Source organism: Euwallacea similis, chromosome 36, assembly GCF_039881205.1.
Source record: "Euwallacea similis isolate ESF13 chromosome 36, ESF131.1, whole genome shotgun sequence".
NCBI classification, from domain to species: domain Eukaryota; kingdom Metazoa; phylum Arthropoda; class Insecta; order Coleoptera; family Curculionidae; genus Euwallacea; species Euwallacea similis.
In genome coordinates, this window is record NC_089644.1 from 470,354 (window position 1) to 495,822 (window position 25,469).

The 25,469-nt window shown below is 32.9% G+C and overlaps 1 protein-coding gene and 1 pseudogene across 1 annotated transcript in view; both read left to right on the forward strand.

Moving 5' to 3' along the window:
* Positions 1-368: 368 nt before the first annotated feature.
* The window catches only part of LOC136418641 (DNA (cytosine-5)-methyltransferase 1-like), a 29,767-nt gene continuing 4,666 nt past the window's right edge, over positions 369-25,469 (forward strand). Inside the window, exon 1 of the mRNA XM_066404751.1 lies at positions 369-446. Coding sequence (XP_066260848.1) covers positions 371-446 — 76 coding nt within the window. The 5' untranslated portion in view covers positions 369-370. The remainder of the gene's footprint in view (positions 447-25,469) is intronic.
* On the forward strand, positions 17,067-19,304 carry LOC136418583 (polyribonucleotide nucleotidyltransferase 1, mitochondrial-like; annotated as a pseudogene).

Genomic DNA, 25,469 nt, shown 5'->3' on the forward strand with positions numbered 1-25,469 from the left:
TATGTTCAATGGTACTAGATTATATGTATAGAACATGTGTATGTGTATTTACACACATACGGTCTATAGGTATAAAAAATACTTTTTTACATAGTGAGAACAAATTCAATTGTCTTCCATTTACTGTAAGCTAATTTCCATGGAATGAAAGACTTGCTTTTTGGAGACAATAACGACTTGAAATTAAGTCCTACGATACATTACCAATAAAAAATAAAATTGATGGTATCTCAAAAACAAATTGTTAGAAAAAATTATCAGTTTTAGTTAATAGTGCTGAAAAAGGTAATAAGAATTGGACACTCTATATGCGTATTTTCCATGTTTAAGCAATGATGATGCAACGACGTCAAAGGTAAATAAGCGAAAAATGAAGGAAGCATTAGTCGATTGGGTAAAGTACCCAAATTCCGTTGACAACCATTTCTACAAATTTGCCAGAGTGGGTAAGTGTTAGTTTTTGTTTCAAAATGTGCATTTTCAGCCGTTCCAACAGAAAACAAAACCAATTTCAAATCCTCAGAAACTGTCATAATTGTATGTATGTAAGGAGTCCCGACCGGTATACTGCGCATAATTCTGACTTTTTGATAGTTCGGTATATAGCACGGAATGTAATTCAAGTCTATGTATGGGGATCTCGGAAACGGTAAGAGATACAAAGTCAGTTAAATGGACGCAAAGTTGCGTATTATGGCCTTCAACAATAATCCATTTGTGAATTTTTTAAAATCCGAATACTTTCGGAAATATGTGGTAAAAATCGAAAATTTAGATTTTCGTTTTTCTCAAAAAACTCTAAAACCATTATTCGGAAAAAGCTGATAATGAAACATTAGTAGAGCAATTTTTGTTTGGCTTTCTGTTAGTACGATTGATATTTTTAGAGGACGATTGGTTTTTGACATATCATGAACTAGTTTGAATTTTCTTATGGGCGCCATCTTGGATTTTTACAAAATTTGAATCTACATGAAATTTCCTTTCCAATAATATATTATGTTCCAATATTTTAGTGGATTTTATATAAATTAAGAAAAACAGGTTTTTCCATCTAAGAAGCCTTGAATTATGTTATCATGTCGAGTCAATAAACATCAAATCGCATTTTGTAAATTTGTATATTACTCAGTCCACTAATTTTATTAAACATTTTTAATTTAATGAGATAAATATTCAAAAAAGTGTCCATTTACCTTAAGGCACTTATAATTTGGTTGTCTCCACTAGGGATATTGTTGAAGATACATTTTCTATGAATAAAACATGTTTCGTTAACAAAAATAAAATATTCTAATAGAACTAGCCTTTTCTTTATTTGAAAACTTCATTGCTTGATAAAATTAGTGGAATAAATAAATTAAAAAAATACGATCCGACGTTTGTTAACTTGACACGGCAAAGCAAATCAAGGCTTTTAGATGGAAAAGGTCCATTAACAACACTAACAATCCACTAACATATTGGAACATAATACATCATTAAAAAGGAAATTTCATGTAGATACCAATGTTGTAAAAATCCAAGAAAGCGCCCATAAGAAAATTCAAAGCAGTTTATGATATCTCAAAAAGTAATCGTCGAGTGAAAATATCGATAATATCAGTAGAATGCCAGTCAAAAAGTGCCTCCATAATGTTTCATTATTAGCTTTCTCCGAATAATGGTTTTCGAGATTTTGAAAAAAACGAAAATCCCAATTTTCGATCTTAATCGGATATTTCCGAAAGTATTCGGATTTTTAAAAATTCGCAAATTGATTATTGTTGAAGGCCATAATACGCAACTTTGCGTCCATTTAACCAACTTTGTATCTCTTATCTTTCCGAGGTCCTCCTACATAGACTGGAATTTGTTACACTCTGTATACAGGATGTATCTTAAGTAGGGGTTTTCCTTTTAACACTACATAGATCTCAAGAAACTAAGTAGAACCTTTATGTACATTTTTTAGACATCTCAAAAACAACCGAAATAGGCGCGTACGAATGTTTTAATAAATACCAACCTTTAATTATTACTGACTCTGAGTCTATAAAAGATATTTAAAATTGTCGTTATTGGTATCATTATAGAAATTCTCACTAGCCTTATCCTCGACTCTGCACAGGGTGATTCAAACTTGGCGCCCTGGGCCTATCATGGTCAAACGGAAGCCGAAATCAAAAATCGAAATGAGGGTTCTTAAATGAAGACCCCTAAGGTCTATTTTTAATTGAAAACTAGGTATTATAGGTTTATCTTTTCTGGTAGAAAACGCATATTGGTTTTGTCTCAAATGGCATTCTAATCTTGAAAATATTTTTACATCAGGAACATGGCGTTCAGGATATCTGACACGATATATTTGAGCAACTTTTGCGGCATTTTGATGTGCTTCACCATAAATCAATAGCATATAAACTTTTTCGTCATGTGTTGCCCTTTTGAAAAAAAATATTATTTTATGCGAGTGACAAATTTAATAGTTTAAAAGTAATTTTTAATGTAGTAAGAGTTGTTATTTTGACAAAGTTAACGTCAGTGTCAATTCATATGACAAATTAATAATTTATAGTTTATAATTTTTTCCTCAATTCTGTTTTGATTATAAGCTTCATAATTTAAAATTTATGGATCAGTTACACATGGAAAAAAGAATAATAATAATGGTTCCTATTTTTTTGCTTCCCTGTACATTATTTCGAACTTCTAAATGTAGCTACTAGTTTTTTAAAATAAGCAAATTTTTTTATAAAGAATCACTTTTTTAATAAAAATGCAAAATAAGGCAATTTACAAGTATAGTTAGGTTCATTATGAACATACTGTAGATTTGAAACAAAAAGTAATATAAAAACGGTTCCTACAAAAATTGTTTAGAATACTATAAAGTTTCATGATATAAAAAAAAGGTATGTTTCTGAAAAAAAAATGTTGATAACGTCACAGACACCATTTTCTCACATTTGGAAAAATCTAGGTTTCAATTAAAAATAGATCTTAGGACATCTCATTTAAGAACCGTTATTTAAATGTTTAATTCCGGCTGCCGTTTACCCGTAATAGGCCTAAGACGCCAAGTTTGGATCACCTTGTAGATGCTGTTAAAAGAGGTCTTTTTTCTGTAACTATTTCTGCGGCGTTTTCTATCTGGTCACGCAACTCTGCCACTGTATTAATTTCAGTCGTAAAAACCAAAATTTTCATATAACTCCATAGATAAAAATCACGCGGATTTCGCAGGCCATCTTATTGGTCAATTTTGTCCTATTCACTTGTTAGGAAATTGATTGTTTAAAAAGTCTTACACTTGACGTCTAAAATAAGATAGAGCATCGTTGTATAAAAACCACATGGATTATTTATCATTTGAAGGCGCATTCTCAAAGTGTTCAGACAAATTATGTTCCAAGAAATAGAGATAACTCAAGCCTGTCATTCGGTCTGGAAGAAAAATAAATCCGATGAGCATACCGTTAGCCATGCCGGACCAAACATTTAGAGAAAATCTCTGTTGGAAATTAATTCGGCGAATAGCGTAAGAATTTTCCATTCCCCGCCCATACGTACGTATTTCGAAAATTATTTATACCGTTACGGATAAAAAATGATCCGTGATCGGAACAGTTATCAAAATTTTTATTGCGAACGTTTTTCTCTAAAAGCTCTCGCAATGTACAGGGTGATCCGTTTTATTTTACATCCCCTCTTATATTCTTTCCTTTTACTTTTAAAATAAAATTTTAAATTAAAAAGTTGTAAGAATTCGTCTAAAGAATGAAAGTAATTTATGTGGATAGTTACAGATGTCCCATAAAAACGTGGGACACCAAACTTTTGTTTTTTTTTAATATAATGCCCTGTATGTATATTATTTCATAGTATTTTCGGGCTTTTCGAGCTGATTTAAACGGTATATAATTTTGTAATATTAAATGTAAAAATTTTGTGTTATTTTATCGTTTTATCTAAGAACATTATATGGTTATTAATAACTTAAAAAAATAATTATTCAGTTTAAATGTCTAAGGCAATTGCTCAGAATATCCCCCCTTTATTTCTAAGCATCTTCTGTAATTTCGTTTTAAATTTTCGAATTCAGGTTAGTTCAGGTTAGTTCATCCAATGAAGATTATTATTTATATTTTCAATTTTTTGTATTAACTTATTCTGTAATTCCTTTAAGTTGTTTGGTCTTTGCAGATAAATTTTATTTTTTAAGATAATCCAAAAAAAGGAAAACTTAAAGGTATTAAATCCGGGCTGTTAGGTGGTTGTGAAATCGTTCCGCTCCTCCCGATCGATTAAGAGTATACATGATTTAGATATTGTACTATCATTCAAACACTGTCTCCAGGAGCTCTATCTTGTTACTAAACTATACGCCGCACTTCACTCAATAGTAATTCATTTAATAATTCATCAATTTCTCCCATTAGTAAATTCATATATGTTGTTCCCGTAAGGCTGCCATTTATAAATCTATAATCCGATCTTTTTCCTTAATATAGCGCACCATACATGTAAATTTTGCCTTCTGACTGTCTTTATTTCTCAAATTTTATATGGATTTTCAGGAACCCCGAAATGCAAATTTCTTCTAGTTAACATTTCGGCGATACTGAACGTTGATTCATCCGTTTAAAGAATATTTTCAAATCCAAAAGTTCTAATATGTTCCTGCAATATTCAACTCTTCGTACCTTACCTCTGTCGCTTAGATGTTGAACTTTCTTGTATTTAAACGGATATTTATGTCTATTTAGGGTATCTTAAATTTTGGCATAACGTATTTGTAAGTCTCTAGTACCATTTGTTATCGAGTTGTTTGGATATTCTTAATGTTAAAAAATAAGTCTAAAAGTAATACAAATCAGTAGATAACGAATATGATCGCAGCACAAACTTGTATATACAGGGTGATTCGTTAACACGTAATGTGGGTCAGAGGGGAAACATGGAAAAATGGATGAGGTAGTTCCTTAAGAGAAAGGGATTGAGTAAGACTGACCCTGGATCACCAGTTTTTTGTTTTTAAGATTAGATTATCAACTTTATGTTAGTTTAGCGTTTAAGATGTTGTCGTTTTCTTTGAATAATATTAACGGTTCGAGTGTGTTTAATTCCTCAAGCATGACTTCTGAACGAGACACTACACCATCATTCTCGACACATATTTTTCTCGAAAACAGATAGAGATATCGAAATGAAACAAGAATACATAATTAATGGAAAAATGATTGATCTTTCAGATTTTGAATCCAATTTCATATTAGACATACAGGATAAAAAGTTATTAACAGTGAATTCTGTAAAATTGGCCATAAGTGGCGCCTTCTATTAGCAACACGGAAATTGCGAAATGTGTCTTATTCGTCACTTAAAAAAAAACATAACTTTGCAAATTTTCAAGCGTCTAATCTAGATATGTAGAATAATGGCAAAAAAATGAATACACATTTTAACTTTCAATACCCTGTATGTCAGAAACCATCAACTTTCGGATAAGGCATGTTTTCGCCAATCATTACTATTTGACGAGTATCTTCAGTTTTCGGTCGTTTCGTTGTTAAAAAATCACCCTGTATAATAGAATAAAACGTTTAAATCTTTTTAACTAACATGTTTAGTTCTAGTTTTCCTTTGAAAAGATTTCGGCTCTTCAAATAATTGCTATATATTTTTGAACATGTTAAGTAAGGGTATACGTCTGTCAGGATATAAATTATAATATTCTTGAAAAGTTCTATACCTATTTTTTATAACATGACACTTTATGAAATCTTTGTTATTCAGAGAATCCTTTAATTCATAAAATTTTTAATTTTATCATTATTACGCAAAGAGCAACTGTTATTTGTAAGATTAATCGCCAGTTATAACCATTTACACAACAATACTTTTTTAACGTAAATACTGAACCGAATTCATTGAAATTATACATATTATATATCGTTGAAGTCAACTCCAAAAACCCGACAAACTATGTAATAAGATGTAGAGTATCTCATTAAAAAAAAGAAAAGTTTGATCTGCCACGTTTTTATGGAACATCCTGTAGTTACTCAAATAGATAACTTTAGTCCTTTAGATGAATCTCTAAAAACTTTTATGTTTTACATTTTATTCTAGAAGTAAAAAGGAAAGGATTTAAGAGGGGCGGTGCAAAATAAAATGGATCACCCTGTATTTGTTTGATATCATCTTATGGCATTAATGTTTGAAAGCATTGCTCGTGATATTATAGGAATAAAGTTGGTTTTCATTTAAAATTCTCCACAGGGTTATGTGTTGCACGCATAATTCAGTTGTTTTTGAAATTTCGGAAAAATATTACATAAAGATTTTGCTGAGCTCTATGTCGTGTTGAAAGGAAAAATCCTATGTGAAATGCACCCTGTATACATAGAGGCGACTCCGTAGCTGATATTAGGTACACTATTCTTATGTTGCGCTGTGCTTTTTAGAATAGAGTTGTCTCGAAAGTATTGTACAGAATGTCCCATTTTCGTTGTAATCGTAAGATATCCCGGTTACTGGCGAAGATAGAGAGATGCGGTTTTCGCGAACCTGTGTCATTTTTTAGTGAAACTAATGATGACGTTGACAGAATTGATTCAGCTACCTTAGTTTTTGCACTACAGGACGTTTTTGAAAATATTGTATTTTGGGACTCCCCTTATAGTTTGAATATGCGTCAAGTTATTTAAAATGTAAAAACGGAGTCGGATAGAGATTTTTACGTAGAATCCAGTGATGTACCTAGATTTTATTTATAGTTCATACTTTTCGAGATATGGACAAAAAAATTTTTTTAATGGGGCACCCTTTATATTTTTGCCTATTCTGATTCCCCTAATTCTCCCCATTCCAAAAATATAAAACTTGATATGATTATTTCAAATAATTATGTCACAAAGTGACATTTTCTAAAAGTGGACATTACGTATAGTGTCATATTTAAATACAATATACAGAGTATCCCATTTAAAGTTATTGAAAAGTTGATTGAAGATAGGGGAGGTCTACGCAGGGAGATCAGAATTAGTAGAAACGTTCTCGACACGTCTTCTCAAACATTTGCACGTACACTGGCCCGCAATAGTCTTGGTACCCTTCTATCAAACGTATATTATTGCCTATTTCTTTTTAACAACTAGTATAATTTTTATTTACACTTTACATATTAATTCATACACTTCTGCTACATTAAATAATATAACTAATTAAAGATATAATTATCGGCATGTTAAGAAAAAAATACATTTTCGTCCGGCGGGCAAAATACAACCTCGCAAAAGTCTTGGTACCTATAACAGAGTAAAGTTATATTTATGGTACATATAATTATTAGTACCCTGTTGGGTACTCCTTTAATTTTATAACTTGTAATAGCCTATTTGGCATTGAATGAACAAGTTTTTTTGTTACATCAGCGGTTATCTTAGACCATTCCTCCAAAATAATCCGTTTTAGACATTCTTTATTTTGAATATGGTGCTGACGAATTTTAGACTCTAAAACACTCCATAAATGTTCAATCGGGTTTAAGTCTGGACTCTGAGGAGGTGTTTCCAACAAATGAGGGGTATTATATATGAGCCATTGACGTACATTGTATGCCTTATGTTTGGGGTCGTTGTCTTGCTGGAAGTAAACATCCTCAGCAAGCCCTAACTTTTGGGCACTTTGCTTTAAATTTGTCTTTAAAATGTTGAGATACACTTTATGATCCATGATTCCCTCTATTATATAAATATTACCGACTTCAGCTGCTGACATACAACCCCAAACCATGACACCGTCACCTCCATGTTTCACGGTTTTAATAGTGTTGCTTGGACTCAATGCCGTATTTGACTTTCGCCACACTTTTATGCATCCATCAGATCCAAAAACATTAAATCGACTTTCGTCTGACCAAATCACTTTATCCCAGAAGTCAGGAGAAGAATTTTTGTACTCCTGAGCAAATTTCAATCTCTTCAACCTATTCTGCTTACTAACATATGGCTTCTTGCGAGGAGTACAACTTTTAAAACCACCTCGATGTAATACTCGACGAATTGTATCTTCATGCACTATCTTTCCATATTGTTGCTGCAACTCAGCAGCAATTTTTGGAGCACTTTGTTTGGGATTCTTTTTGACTTCCATGAGTATCCACCTTTCCTCTCGTTGCGTTAACTTCCGTTCGAACTTTATTTTGAATTCTTCCTTCAGTATTATGTCGATTAATAACTTTTTGAATTGTGGATTTACTTCTTTTCAAAATATTTCCAATTTCAGTATAGGATTTTCCTTCTTTATGCAAATTTATTGCAATTTTGCGTTCACTAATATTTAATTCTGTTCGTGCCATTTTAAAGTTAACAGAAGTAAACTTAAACTGATAACAAATTTGATTTCAATATACTATGTACATATTTAGACCTACCTTGGCTGTTCTTTCTTTTTTTTTTGCAATATCATCAAAAATAAAAATAAAAATAAACATACTTTTACGCGTACCAAGACTTTTGCGAGGTTGTATTTTGCCCGCCGGACGAAAATGTATTTTTTGTATGTATATCAAAAGGGTCTTTGCTCCTTACTTCTGCTCTTGCAATACCGAAAAGTTAATAAAGTGTGTTTTTAATCGCGTGTAGTTATTCCAACCCGGGCACGCTACAAAACTACATTGTAATTAAAGAGCTTTTAAACTAATGCATACTTTCTTGCAAATTAATATGTTCATATGACGAAAACGTAATTTTAAGGAAACAAGAACAAAATAAGGCTCACAAGAGTATTCGTACTGCAGTTGTTTATTATGGGTAAAATCAAATTGAAAAAATGATTGTAAATTTCGCCCGCCTAAACTTGTTCGTGGCATAGTACGAATGATTACCAAAGTAGATATACATATTTGTTAATTTTTACGAAGTACTAGCAAAAATGGGGAAAAAACGTAATGAAGTTTCATTAAATGATAGAAAGTTCATTTTTAAATGACACACTGAAGGTAAAAGTTACTTAGAAATTGCAAATTAGTGGACCGAAGTAAATCTACGATACAATATATTATGAAAAACATTAAATCAAGTGGAGATATTTGCAATAAACAACGTAAAAGAGACTCGAAGAAACTCACTTCTTACGAGGAAAAAGCAGTTCTTAAGAAAATAAAGAAGAATCCACAAATTAGTGGACCAAAGTTAGCAGCATTCGTCTTAAAATACTTCAATAAATAAATATCAACTGAAACATGTAGAAGGGTTTTGAGAAGGAATAGCTATAATAAGAAAGTTGCCAGAAAGAAGTCATTTATTAATAAGAAAAATCGAATGAAACGTTTAGAATTTGCAAAAAAATATGTTGACAAGGATATCAATATGTTTAATTCAGATGGACGAACAATGGTGTTTAGAAAATCAAATTCTGAATACGAATTAAAAAATTTAAAAGGAACAGTAGAGCACGGAGGTGGATCCATTATGGTATGGGACTGTATGCCCGCAAATGGTGTTGGCGATTTGGTTTTTATCGAAGGAATCACGGGCAAAACATACTACTTAAACATTTTAAGAAATCATTTAGCATCAAATGACACAAAATTACTATTTTCAACAAAATAATGACCCAAAACATACGGCTCAAATTGTGAAAGAATGGATCTCATCGTATAATACGCCACATATCTTTGCAACACCACCCCAAAGTCCCGATATAAATCCAATAGAACATTGATGGTTAGAAATGAAAAGAAGATTGATAGCAAAAGCACATTAAAACTAAAGCTTTTGGATATTTGACACAATATTGAACCAACATGTACAATAGGCTTAAAAGTATTATAAAATCCTAGGGAGGCTCAACAAAAAATTAAATATTAAATGTTAAAAAAAAAATGTTCTTTTAGTTCATAGGTACGAATACTCTTATTTGTTTAATTTTGTTCCTTGTTGCACTTAAAATTATATTTTGTTAATAATAATTTTTATCCTTAATAAAGTTTATGTGAATTGGGCTTTTTATACTTCCATGGAACATTTCTATTAAAAAAACTAGTTGAAAGTTACATTATGAAAAAGTATTTTTATTATTAAATTTAGAATCAATAGGATACGAATACTCATGAGAGTGTCTGTATGTTTCATCTTACTTGTCCGATTGCTAGATTTTTTTTGTATACTTGAAAACCTATAACTGAGGAGTAACATATCAAAACGCATTATAAGCCAGAAACGCAAATTTTGGGAAATAGCAAAAAACTATAACTTGTTACCCCTTTATTCCTTGAATGTAAAATTTTGAAGATCGATAATTTTCGGTCTACATTAATATCATGTTGTTTGATAAAATAAGGCAATGAAAGATTCAAAAATATTTTGTAAAATTTTAGGAACAAAATGCGTTTTGATGCGGAAAATGCATAACATGCATTTTTAGTTGAATCTCATTGTAAACGCACTTTGAAGAGTCGTAAAATTAAAATAAGTAATTCACAACACACATTTTATTAAGAAATTAATTAATTACTTAAAATTAAAAATTCGAAGATGTTTTATCCCACGATCATCTTGAATTAACTGTTCACCCTTTATTTTAAGTTAGATCGAAATATGGGAGTCTCCTATTAGTTCTCGGGGAATTCCCATGGTAACGTTCGTAATACCGGGACTTCTATATCGAAAATTACAAAATAATGCTTTTTGAAGTGGGCATGTCAGGATACATAATTCGGTTTAGTGCGGAGGAAAATCTTTTCCACATAATTTAAGTGGGTTAAAACGAGTTTTGGTACGGCATCAAATGCTGAGTACATACATACATATGTATGTATGTAGGTATACTTATAAAGTTATAAAGTCCGCATCAAACTCAATGTCGCTTCGAGTGACGGAAAATGCGTTTTGATAAGTTGCTCCTCAATTAATCTTTGCGATGTTTTAGTTTTGTTTAATTTATCAATAATTTTCTCTTTTAATTTCGCAGTATCGCTAGATATTTTGTGATCAAGGGCTTGTGTATTGACCTTATGACTGCTTATGTATTCGGTATAAACATGGGATAATATGAGATTCGTAAAATCACGCGAGTCTGTGTGTCCTAATATAATACTAATTTAAAAGGCGTATAGTAGGTGGTCGAATATATTGTGCTGTTTTATACAATAACGGCGTATGGCAATAGCTTTGTTACGTCTGAATTTGTGTCTGATTTTTTTAAGGTTCAGATTTCAGATTTTCGATTAGTGTCGAGTGTAATCTTTCAACTGGTGAGTTAGAATCATGGTGGTAAAGAATAGTAAAATGAATGTTTATATATGTATGTAGATGGTTATCCTAAGATTAAGGCGTTAATAGTTAATGTTATGTTGATGTTGTGTGTGTTTAGTGTGTGAGAAATGACTCATACACTCGAAAGGTGAGAAAAAGGAGGAATATAATAGGTACACATAGTAGTAGTGTGGTATCGTGTGAAAAGTAAAATCATGTACTGGTGGTAACAAGGTTTTTGTATTTTTCCCAAGTTAAGAACCATTTTTCAAAACTTTATACTTGTATAAAAAATATAATATAATATATGAAGGGTTCACGCTAAAAACACTGAGTGTCACAAAAATTTAATTTCGAGCCAAATCAATTTTAATGTTTGAAACAATGGCATTTTCACAATATACAAATATATATATCCAAAAAATGACATCAATATTTGTATTTCTTTAGTAACTAATGCACTTTCAGAAACAACAAGTTAGGATCACTACGCGCACATATTTATTAAGAATTTCTGTAATTAAACACAAAAGAATCAAAAGGTTGTAAATAAAAACGATGAATGTCCACAATATTGTTAACAGAAACGATAAATGTCCAAAAAATTCTTCTAATAAATAAAACTAATCTCTCACACTTCTGTGAAATGGTAGCAAATCAAAAAAAAAATTAAGTCTGCATTTTACAATATTTTTTTAAAGCTTGCAAATCCTTATACTTTGGCAATGGCTATAGGTAAAGCGCTATTGTATCGATGATGTGGATGATAAAATTCTCCATCTCAAAGATCTCTTTGCAGTATCCGTTTCTTGACTAACAGAGTTATAACACCTTTTTCCCAGGTACCGTCATACGTGCTCCTAAAGAACACTACCTATGGCTTTTGTATTTCCACTTTAAGTTCTCTGATCGGTGTTATTGTAAAAGAATACTTGGGCTTGAAATATCCTTTAAAAAAATCAATCCAGTCTCTGAACATACTTGAGTCACATTCAAACACTTCAAAAGATGTTGGATTGCTCCGAGTTACGTAAACATGTTTGACCCACTCTGAGGGTAGCTCAGCTTTATATAAGGTGTACAAATCAGTTTCCTCTGTTTGACAAAACATGGGCCCATCAGAAGATTATCTTGAAATTGTCAGATATAAAACGTACTATCGCAAGTTTGGCCAATAATAACAACTAACCTGAACTAACCTGAAATATTAGTGACTCCTTATCAGCATCACATAATTTGTTCAATAATGTCAAGTTTTGCGCCAAATAAGCGTCATTTGCGGGAACTTTTAATTTACTTCTTTAATTTGAAGAAATCTGCAGCTGTGGCGCATATGGTGAGGCTGCTTTAAGTGAGAAAAGTTGTCGCGAGTGGTTTCACAAATTGAAAAACGGTGAATTTCACATGGAAGACAAAGAATGCAGTGGAAGACCTAAAGTGTACAAAGATACGAAATTGGAAGTATTATTGAAAGAAGATTCATTCCAAATGCAAAAAGAACTTACACTTACATTAGAAGTGACTCAACAAGCAATTTCGTATCATTTAAAAGTGTTGGGAATTGGGTTCCTTATGAATTGAAATCGAGAGACGTTGAGCGCCGATTTTGCATGAGTGAAATGCTGCTTGCCAGGCATAAAAAATGTTTTTTTACATCGAATAGTCACTGGCGATGAAAAATGGATCCATTACGATAACTCAAAGAAGAGAAAATCATAGAGACCGCCTGGCCATGCTTCAACATTGACAGCCAAAGGATATATTCATGGAAAAAAACTCATGTTGTGTATTTAGTGGGATCAGCTTGGTGTCATATATTATGAGTTGCTCTAACCGAACACAATCATTACTGGAACTCTCTACCGAACACAATTAATGAGATTAAGCCGAGCACTCAAGGAAAAGCCTATTACTATTCCAGACACGACAAAATTATTCTCTTATACACTGACTTTCAAAAAAACTGCAACACCAAGAAGAACACATCGTACACGTTTGAAATTCTGGCATGACGTTGGGTTGGGTAATAGATAAAAACGATCAAAATATCAAAAGAAAATTATTGTGAATAAGTGAAAAAATTTAATAATAATTTAATAATGGGTAGTATCTCCTCTTAAATTAATATATTCCTGTAAGTGACGTGGCATGCTTAAAATTAAATTGTCAATATCTTCCTATGGTATTGTATCCCAGGCAATCTGCACCTGCTCGCGGAGTTCATCTATGGTCTCTGGAGGGCGAACTAAACGTTGAAGTCTCCGACCCATTATATTCCATACATGCTCTATTGGGAACAAATCTGGAGACCAAGCTGGCGAAGGCAAAGTATCCAAATTTTCAGCTTCCAAATACCTCAAAGTATCGTTGGCTACATGTGGTCGCGCATTATCCTGTTGAAATGTGCTTCCAGGATGGTCGTACATGTATGGTACAAGAACTGGTTCTAAGACACTATTAATGTACCTCTGAGCATTTAATCTATCATAAATGAAAACAAGAGGAGACCGACTACCATACTGGATGGCACCCCAAACCATGACACCTAGTGCTAAACCAGAATTACGCCTTTCCAAAAAGTCCAAATTTAATTGCTCTCCTCTGCGCCTTCTAACACGTAACCGTCCATCAGATCGCCATTAACAAAATCGGCTCTCATCACTAAACACGATTCTTCTCCACTCATCCACCCATTGCACTCTCAGACGACACCACTCCAGTCGGGCCACCCTGTGGTTTCGTGATAATGGAAGCCGACGCATAGGACGATATGAATTTAGTCGAAAACTTCGAATTCTGCGATACATCGTACTAAGGAAGACCCTTCGATTTAGGGTGGCTACCCAGTTAGCACCAAGAGACGGAATTGTTTCAAACGGGGCGCCTGTCGCTGAACGACGAAGTCGCCGGTCTTCGCATTGGTTCGTCATTCTTGGACGGCCACTACCACGATGACGATTTACTGACCCTTCGTTAGATCAATCTCTCCAAGCTCTTAGCACTGTTGATGCGTTTCGATCCAATCTACGTGCAATTTCGCGGAAAGGTAAACCTGCCTCATGCATAACAACAATTCTTCCCCTTTCAAAGGGAGTTAACTGCCGATAAACTGCATTTTGGCGTACACGAGGCATTTTGCACTACCACACATTTAATATGGTACTAACAATAATACCTTTATCGCTATCCGCCTGTAAAAAAATTTGCAAAAAGAACGATCGTCACAGATAAAAAAGTAAAGAAAAATTTCATATCGCATTAAAGTACGAACTTGAAATTTGTATCATTTTTTTCTCTTTACAAGTCTAAAATCATACCAAAATTTCAAATACATACAATGCGTTCTTCTTGGTGTTGCGGTTTTTTTGAAAGTTAGTGTATGATAATGTTCGTCAGCATGTTGCGGTGTCGGTCAACCTATTTGAAAACACTTAATTGGGAAGTCCTACCCCACCCGCCATTTTTACCAGACTTTGCCCCACCCGACTAACATTATTCCAATCGATGACACATGCTCTCTCTGAGCAGCGCTTTACATCATATGAAGATAGCAAAGATTGGGTCGATTCATGGATAGTCTCAAAAGATGAACAGTTCTTCCGACGTGGTATCCGAAAGCTGCCAAAAAGATGGGAATAAGTAGTGGCTAGCGATGGACAATATCTTGAATAAAACATAATGCACCGTTCTTTCACAATAAATTCCTAATTTTTAATATCAAACGGCGGAAACTTATTTGTACCCCTTATATTTTTTATCAATTAATTGCATATTCTTGTCACACTCCATGTAGAAGTGATCTCGAATAGGGAATGTTACTAAAATGGTATTGAGTCTTCTCTTAACGTGAACTAAGTAGTAAATTAGTCGAATCACAGTATAATTTTTATTCCGGCCAAAGCAAGTTGTTAATGTTATCAATAAACCTTTGTTAAGTTAAGAAGGTTTAGTTTCTTTTATACGCGAAAACAGTGTCTCTGAGACTGCGAACTCAGGGTGGTCCTTCATAATCGATCAATCCAGTCCACGATCTACGTAGTTCCCGGTTATCGTATCGAAAGGGGTGAATCGACCTAACCACGTACACGCGCCAAATTTGGACCTAACACTTGATGTGCTCATGAACAGCGGTTATCGAATGTTCATTCAATTTCCTTGGCCTGTTATAGTGTTTACCTCGTCCATCTTTTTCAACTTTACCGCACGTCGATAGTTGTTGAATGGATATCCTCTTTCCTCTACAAAACACCTGAACTTGGTGGGGAAACTATTGCCTACAACGTGGTCAGAGGAAGCTGATTCACCGATAAGATCAACATTGTCAAGGGAAAAAAGTTTTTCATAATTTTCAAACCAGCCTTTACTTGCAAGAAATGATGGGTTATTACTGTTTTCACCTAAAGATTGTTTAAAATGTTCATAGAGGTGCTTAGCTTTTTCTCGGATGATAAGAGAACTTAGAGGAACGTGTTTTCTTATTTGATCTTCAATCCACATATACTTAATGCGTTCTCGGTTTTCTCTAGCCTAACGTTCCGCGATATAATGCAAATTTTAGTGACCATCGGAGCACTTTCTATTATACTACGGCGTATTTTTTCTTCACACTTTTCTATTTCACGAACACTAGACTCATTCATGCTATAACTCCTAGCAACGGATGCTACACATTCTCCTTTTCTTAGTTTGCCTAATATTTCAATCTTTCTTGATAACGTTAAGACATTTCTCTTTCTTTTTGTACCCTTTTTAATTAAGACGACATCGACGTAAAACAATAAACGTCTAAATAACATGAAAAAATTCTTTAACTAATCTAATGTAAAGCGCAAACTGATTTAACTAACTTGTCTTAACCTGCTACGGCTATTATTAGCAAGCAGCAACTGACGACCGACGGGGGAGTACCCGAAAACGTCGAAGAGAGGTAACACAATGTTCAAATATTATAACATTGTGACACAGGGCATTTGAAAATATACAATAGTAGTGTATTTTTATTTTACACCACCACGCTGCAATTGATAAACAAAACCGCGGAAAAAAAGACTTTGGATAACGAAGGATTTCTGTATTGCTTGAACTCTACTCGCCCTTTGAATTTCACCATGCTTTTGTCAACCGCTACTTCTTTACTAGGATTGTAATAGTTCTGATAATTAGGACGTCCAAAAGCGGCCGGAATTTATAAAGTTGGTCAAAGTTTGGTTCTCCCTTTTTCGGCATTGTCTCATTATTGTTCATGTGTAAACATGTAAGCAAGGATCCAAAACTGTTAACAGACATCTTAGAAACAATAAATGTATCTCGCAGTGAGGGTTGTGAAGACCAATGATGGCGAAAAGAGGGGAGTTTCTTTATTCCCATCGATAAATTTGCAGCTATGAAAATCTTCATTTCAGATTTTGTAGTGGGAATAACCTTTTTACCCTGCTGAACAGCATATCGATTGGATTCTTCCACAAAAAGGTCTATTATATTATCAAAGAGTAAAAGAAAAATTCGACAGGGGTTTCCATGTCGGGAACTGCAACACTTGGTCCAGTGCGTTCTTGGAACTCCATTACTTTTGGAGTAAAGTTCCTTTTGCTCCAAGCAGCAAAATGGCCAAGAGGTAAATTATCTTCATTGTCAGAATCAAAATAATTCCCAGAAGGAATGTTATAGTTGGAATCATTGGCATTATAATAATCAAAATTATTTTTTCATTTCTTTCGGATTGGTATATTTCCTCTTCAAAGTCGCTTTCATTTGATTCTCCATCACTAGGAACCTCATCCAGTAATTCGTAAGCGTTATCAGATGACATTTGCTGTATATTCAATGGCTTGGCCATACCAAAAAAAAGAGATAATTATCGCTAATGGTACACTGGTTAGCTGGCGAAATCATTTGCATATTTCAAACCTGCATGACTATTTTAGTAATCTGATTTATTCCCAACTTCATATACTCCTCAGCAACTGATTTAACCAAAAAAACGTTATAGTTTTCGAGTATTTCACAAAAAAAAAAACAGAAATTGTCCGAAAAACCCATCGCAAACCTGTTTATTTACAAATTTTTCCATTTTCTGAGAAAAGGTGGCAATATTCTTTACATCTTAAACTTCCCACGTATAAATGGAGTTACCAGCACAAGCCTCGCGATATGGTTTTATTTAGAAACCACTATATTATAAGTAACATGTATTTAGAAATGTGGTATATTTGTGGAATCACATTGCTTCGAAGGATTAATAGTCACTGCTGGAAAAAAAACATGGTAGTAATGCTTAAAGAGAACGCAGATAACATCCTCCTTAATGACTTGCAAAAAGCCATTAAAACAGGTACCAAAGAGGCCCAAAATGTGGTTAATGAAACTGAGGCCTTGCAGAAGCAGTTCGGTAAGCCAAAGAGGGTTATAGAACCTGGGATAATGTTGAGTGAAGAAATTTCCGAAACTTTAGAATTGCTCTCTGAAATGAGAATTTAAGTGATTTTACTAAATTTTTCTCTAGATGGAAAATAGGAAGGAATTTGGCATTAAATAAAATGCGCACGAACGCATTAGATAAAATCAAATCTTCATTCTCGGATGTGGACTCTAATCTGGTAGAAGAGAGCTATAGCAAAGTTATAAAGCAAATATTTAGAGACTTAATCTTTGACATGGAGTTGAGATATGATGGAAGAAATCTTGATGAATTGCAGAATATATCATATGAAGTTGACTTGTATAACATTTACATGGATCTGCAGTGTTCATCAGGGGGCAAACTCAAGTTCTATGCACTGTGACTTTGGATTCACACGAGAGTGCTATGAAGCTTGATCCTTTAAATGTTATCACTAGGTAAGCCTCACATGAAAAGTTTAACTTCGATTACAACGGAGTTCTTCTAGCGGTGTTAAAGAAAAAAATCCTGCTTATGAATTTCCACCTTTTGTCACCAAAGACACGAGTAGAATAAGGCTGATAGGCAGGCGAGAAATGGGGCATGGGGCTTTGACAGAAAAAAGTCTATTTCTTACAATTTCCAGTGACTTTCCCTTTACTATTAGGCTTACTTTTGAGATATTAGAGTCAAACGGTAAGTGCATAACTAATTTGAAATAAGTTTTCACAGTTTGACAATTCCTTCCACTTTAGTTGGAAACGTTGCACTCCCATTAGTTAGAAGAGATTATTGGGGTGGCGAAATTGCACTCAGTTCAGATCAATTGAGAATAACATTCTCCTTTACTAAGGGCTTGAGTAAGGGAACAATTGAGAAATTTGTTTCCGGTTTTAGAATCTAAGAAAAACTGTTATAGAGACGAAAGTAATCTCAATTAATTTTACTTCAGAATGGTATGTAATTCCATCACTTCAACAACCTTTACTTGTGTGTGTGCCGTTATTCTCCAGATTTCGAAAATAAATCAATGGTTCACACATATAAAGCTTTTGCCATTTCGTTGGACTTGTAAGGATTATTGAGGTATCTTAACGTTTGAAGGTTCAAGTTCAATGGCGAGCGTATGCGGTGGGAGCCTCGCCCTTATGGATACAGGGGCCACTGTGGTTCTCCGGCTGCGGGCGTGGCGATCGGCCTTGTTACACGGTACGACGAAAACAAAAACACAATCGAGGACTATAAAGTCCTCACCGACATCCTTGACATCGAGGACTACTTGGGTAAAATGGATTTTAAAGGTGATTTGCCCAACATGTTTTAAGATTTTATTTCAATCTTTGGATTAGCTGCAGGGACTCTTAAGGGCCTTCTACGGCGCTACAGACCGACATTAACATACTGGGTCTGCCTTTAAAAATCGGCATGGAAGCATTGCAGAAAGCCTTAGACGCCAAAAAGAAGATATTGCATATAAGACATCAGTGCTTAGACAAGCCAAGGAGCGGCAAAAAGAAAACTGACTAGTGATGAAGAAGCTGGAGGTGGAACCTCATAAAAAGGCAAAATTATTGGGTGTGAAAGGATGTGCTCATACGAAAAAACTTTTTGTTCAAATTGGAGTGCAAGTATCGCAACTCAAAGACACAACTTTCCAAATTCTTCTTTTTAATTATATCTAATATAATCTTATTATATGTATAATATATAATCTAGTATGATATACAGGGTGTTCCAAATCCGATGTGCTATCATTGCGATCTCTTAAACGGTAAGAGTTACAGGGTCGGTTAAATTAGAAAAAATGTGGCAAAAAATTTCATACTCTTCTAAGAACTGAAAACAATGTTGCCAAATGATTTTTAGTTTCTGAGTTATTATGAAAAAACTAAAATTCGGTCAAATTTTATTTTCTAAATAAATCGAAAACTAAAGGTTTTTCATCAAAACGTTTGATACAAAAATTTCATAGTTTTCTTATGTCTACAAACCAGTAAATTTCAAAATTTTAAATGTTGCTTAGTTTCTGAGATACTGATAACAACTTGAGTTTTTTAAATACGACCTGTACATTTTTTGGTCATTTTTAAAAGTTCTTAGTAAGGATTTTACAATGATGTATCACAAGATAGTATTTTTTGTTGTTTTTGCAAAAAAAAAGAATTCTATATTTTTCTCTCAATAGGGCTAGCCCGGAGTTCTAAGTAAAACATGCAATTATTATGTCTAAAAATTTCTTGAAGGCCCGTTTCACGATAAATATGTTGATTTGTTTATTGCCAATGATAATTTATATTGCGAATAAACCACCCATTATTGGAAAACCGAATTTTATCAGACTATAAAATTTTGCTGCAAAAATGTAGATTAATTCTGCAATTTCTAAGAAGCCATCTACAAAAGATGAATCTATCGAAAGAGAAGAATCTTCTCTTCCGGCCTTAAATGGTGGACTTTTCGGCAGCAATGATGGTAAACGTTAACTTCATTTTTGTTTAGTAGGCTTAGGAAACAGTGAAATATTACTAATATTGCTATGGCGTTAAGTACTTTGTCCAAATAATATTGCAATATATTTTTTTAATTCCATTTGCGTCCAAATTTTAATATAAATAACAATACAGTTTTCAAACGAGGAAAAAAACAGATATGCTGATTGTTTACATTAGAGAATTTCAAAATGCTAAAAATGCCTTACAAGTTTATCAAAATTTATATCTAGATAGAAGAGCACCCCATCTTAAAATGATAAGATCTTAAGATCTTAAGATATTAAGATGGGGTGCTCTTCTCGATTAGAAAAAAAATTGCGTGAACATAGATCCTTTAGAGATATAAGTTTGAAAATGTGGAATGTAACAGCTAAAGGAGGTGTAAATGAACTTAACGTACTAAGTATTTTATTCCTTTTTCGAAAAATGCACCACATTTTGGAGACGTTTTTCAATTTGTTTTTAGGATATGTTTACTATAAGAATATAAATAACCATGACACGTATCTAAAAGAAATTGCAAATGAACTGGTGTATCAATATACTCTGCTAGGAGAATACTAAAGCAAAATAAATTTAGACCATATCATTGCCGAAAAGTCCAGCATTGAAGGTCGAAAAACTATCGAAAGAGAAGAATCTTTTGCAGATAACTTCTCAGAAATTGCAGAATGAATCTACATTTTTACAGCAAAATTTCATGGTCTGATGAAAGTCGGTTTTCCAATAATGGGTGGTTTAATCGAAGTATACATTATCAATGACAACAAACAAATCAACATATTCATCGTGAAACGGGCTTTCAAGAAAAATTTGGAGTCAATGTGTGGTTTGGAATGTTAGGAACAAAAATTGTTGGCCTATTCTTCTTTAAGGAATATCTTTCCGGTGTGACATATTTAAACTTTTTGCAAACCTTTTTACAAGCCTTGTTGGACGATCTTCCCCTTGAGCTTATAAGATATTTTGAGTATTATCAGCAGGATGGTGCTCCTGCACATCAAGAACGTTGTTGCGCTAGATTTTTGAATAATTGGAAGCCGAATCATTGGATTCGGAATAACGGCCCTATTAACTGGCCAACACGGTCCCCAGATATAACCCCTATGGATTTTTCCATATGGGGTTATATAAAAGATCAGGTCTATCAAACAACACTACAAAATGTGGAGGAACTTATACAAAAAATTCAAACTGCTTGTCAAAAACTAACCCCTTGTATGTTAAAAAATGTCAAAAAAAAAGTTATAAAAAATGCTCGACACCGTCTTCGTAATAACGGAGGTAATTTTGAACACTTATAATTAGTAAAAATTATAATGATAATGACTGTTGATTGTATTATATTAGTTCTCCATTTTTTCATTAAAAGATATTTAGTTTCATTTTTAATTAATAGTTGGATTATTACTTTTGTTACCTTCGAGAAATTTAACCTATGGCTTGATTGATAATTCATTTGCCTGCATAACATTTTTGAGACATAATAATTGCATTTTTTACTTAGAAACCGGCCTAACCCTATTGAAAGAAAAATACAGAATTATTTTTTTAAACTAAAACGTCAAAAAATTCTATCATATGATACATCATCAAAAACTCAAGTTGTTGTCATTATCTCAGAAACTAAGCAACATTTAAAATTTTGAATTTTACTGGTTTGTAGACATAAGAAAACCATGAAGTTTTTGTATCAAACGTTTTGATGAAAAACCATTAGTTTTCGATTTATTAAGAAAATAAAATTTGACCGAATTTTAGTTTTTTCATAATAACTCAGAAACTAAAAATCATTTGGCAACATTGTTTTCAGTCCTTAGAAGAATATGAAATTTTTTGCCACATTTTTTTTAATTCAACCGACTCTGTAACTCTTATCCTTTAAGAGATCGCAATGATAGCACATCGGATTTGGAACATCCTGTATATACAGGGTATTTCAAATTCGACCCTCACCATTGGGATCTCGGAAACTAGAGGAGATACGAAAAAGTTTAAATGGGGGCAAAGTTGCGCAATCTAGTGCATGATCGAATACCGTTTTCAAAATTTTAATTTTCCGAGTACTTCCGGAGATATCCGAGAAAAACTAAAAATTGGAGAATCCATTTTTATTTTTTTTTAGCGTTATTTGACAAGAAAGGTTAAATCCGTAAGCACATTTTCATTGTCACTTTTTCTCAGCTACACAATGACATATTCAAATTTGCGATGCGACGTTTCGTCTTTCGGCTACCATCATCAACTTTATTTTTTCTTATGGGCCCCATATTGGATTTTTCGACAAAAAAATAGTGCGTTTCATTCTGAATTCATTGATATAGAACTTCTTATAATTTACTTTTTTAAAAGCCGAAATATTTAAATAAAAAGAAATATTACATAGTTGGCCTTGACTCCATCGAAAGACTTTCTTTTGTTCGCGTTATATGACAGAACTTCTCAAACGAATTTAGAGCGTGTGCAGATTTCCAATGAAAATGAGTTTCCGAAGTGAAGAAAAACGAGATATGTTAAGACTTTATTACAAATTTGATAGGAACAGTACGAAAACAGCTCAAATGTATTTTGAGTTATATCCGGAAAGACAACAGCCGCATAGAACATTATTTAAAACTTTGGACGAACATTTAGCTGAGTTTGGTGCTTTTGAAAAATCTAGGATGAAGTATGAAAGCAGAATGAAAGAAGATACTAGAAATAACCTACTGGCAGAGACAAAACTAAATTATTATTAAATGATACAACAAGTGTTCAGATTGACGACCTTCCTCCTGCATACATAAACGAACACGTCTATTTAAATTAGTGACAGCCCTAATAATATTTCTCCTTCTGATTACTCTACATTGTGTAATGATGTTTTCTCTAAGTTCTTCTATTGTGTTATAATCTCGATTCTCATATATTCTATTTTTCAAAGTGCCCCACAAAAAAGTCGTCAATTTGAGCACTTGTTGTAACATTTAATAATAATTTAGTTTTGTCTCTGCCAGTAGGTTATTTCTAGTATCTTCTTCCATTCTGCTTCCATACTTCATCCTAGGTTTTTCAAAGGCACCAAACTCAGCTAAATGTTCGTCCAAAGTTTTAAATAATGTTCTATGCGGCTGTTGTCTTTCCGGATATAACTCAAAATACATTTAAGCTGTTTTCGTACTGTTCCTATCAAATTTGTAATAAAGTCTTAACATATCTCGTTTTTCTTCACTTCGGAAACTCATTTTCATTGGAAATCTGCACACGCTCTAAATTCGTTTGAGAAGTTCTGTCATATAACGCGAACAAAAGAAAGTCTTTCGATGGAGTCAAGGCCAACTATGTAATATTTCTTTTTATTTAAATATTTCGGCTTTTAAAAAAGTAAATTATAAGAAGTTCTATATCAATGAATTCAGAATGAAACGCACTATTTTTTTGTCGAAAAATCCAATATGGCGCCCATAAGAAAAAATAAAGTTGATGATGGTAGCCGAAAGACGAAACGTCGGATCGCAAATTTGAATATGTCATTGTGTAGCTGAGAAAAAGTGACAATGAAAATGTGCTTACGGATTTAACCTTTCTTGTCAAATAACGCTAAAAAGAAATAAAAATGGATTCTCCAATTTTTAGTTTTTCTCGGATATCTCCGGAAGTACTCGGAAAATTAAAATTTTGAAAACGGTATTCGATCAAGCACTAGATTGCGCAACTTTGCCCCCATTTAAACTTTTTCGTATCTCCTCTAGTTTCCGAGATTCCAATGGTGAGGGTCGAATTTGAAATACCCTGTATAATATACCGGGTGATTCAACAAGGTGACTCGCCCTTATAACTTTTCTGTTTTTAAATTTAGAAAGTTGAAATTTGGAGGGAAGCTATATGAGAATATAGACAATTGATTGACATTAATGACGTTCATCTAACACTTCCGGTTTAACCGGAAATTACCTCAACATTCGATTTTTAAATGTAATGCCCTATAATTTTTTTCTTTTTTGAAATCTAGAGGCAATTTTTAGTCTAAAAATATGTAATTAAAAAAAAATTGTTGTTTTTTCATGTCGAGCTACGCCACTGAGGTATACGTATTAGACACAATTTAGATCACAATAATTCTTTATTTTATATACAGGGTGATTCACGTAACTGTTTCATTAGAAACTTTTGTACTTGTAACAAATCTAAATTTTTCATATTTGGGGGTTAAACTAATATAGATACACTCTACTTTTTTAAAATATTTTGAAGGTCATATCACTTCCGGTTATACCGGAAGTTGAGGTCAACTTCCTTATTTCAAATGGAACTCCCAGTATATTTTTGCATTTTTGGAATCTAGTGATTAAGCTGATTAAATTTTTATTAGATATTCCTATACCTAAACCTACCCGTTTTAAAGATATTTTGGTTTAAAAGAAAAATCTTTTTAGAACACCATTTCTATAAGATTTAAAATTCTCAGCTATTATTGAAGCTGACTTTACGAAAATTTGCTGACATGTTAACTGGGTATGGTAGATTAGGTTAATGTAAAAAGTTTTTATAAATATCATACAGGGTATCCAAAAAAAAACGTCATATTTAAAGAACTTTGATGGCAAAAAAGTCGCTTATTTCAAATGGAACACCCCATATATTTTTATATGTTTAGAATCTAAATTTAATTCTGAATCGATTACTATTAAGCATCCCTATACCTAAAATGAACGCTATTGCTCTAATTTGCGATTTTTTAATATTGTACACTAATAATTCTAAGTATCTTAGTTGGCTTTGAAAAGAACATGGCTGCTTCCTGTAAAATGCGTTAATGTAATTGTCAATTTAATAAGTTCGCTCAGCAGTTTAACGCATGTTACAGGAAGCAGCCCTGTATGTACAATTATTATCGTACAATATTAAAAAATCGCAAATTAGAGCAAAAGTTAATTTTAGGTATAGGGATGCTTAATAGTAATCGATTCAGAATTAAATTTAGATTCTAAACATATAAAAATATATGGGGTGTTCCATTTGAAATAAGCGACTTTTTTGCCATCAAAGTTCTTTAAATATGACGTTTTTTTTTGGATACCCTGTATGATATTTATAAAAACTTTTTACATTAACCTAATCTACCATACCCAGTTAACATGTCAGCAAATTTTCGTAAAGTCAGCTTCAATAATAGCTGAGAATTTTAAATCTTATAGAAATGGTGTTCTAAAAAGATTTTTCTTTTAAACCAAAATATCTTTAAAACGGGTAGGTTTAGGTATAGGAATATCTAATAAAAATTTAATCAGCTTAATCACTAGATTCCAAAAATGCAAAAATATACTGGGAGTTCCATTTGAAATAAGGAAGTTGACCTCAACTTCCGGTATAACC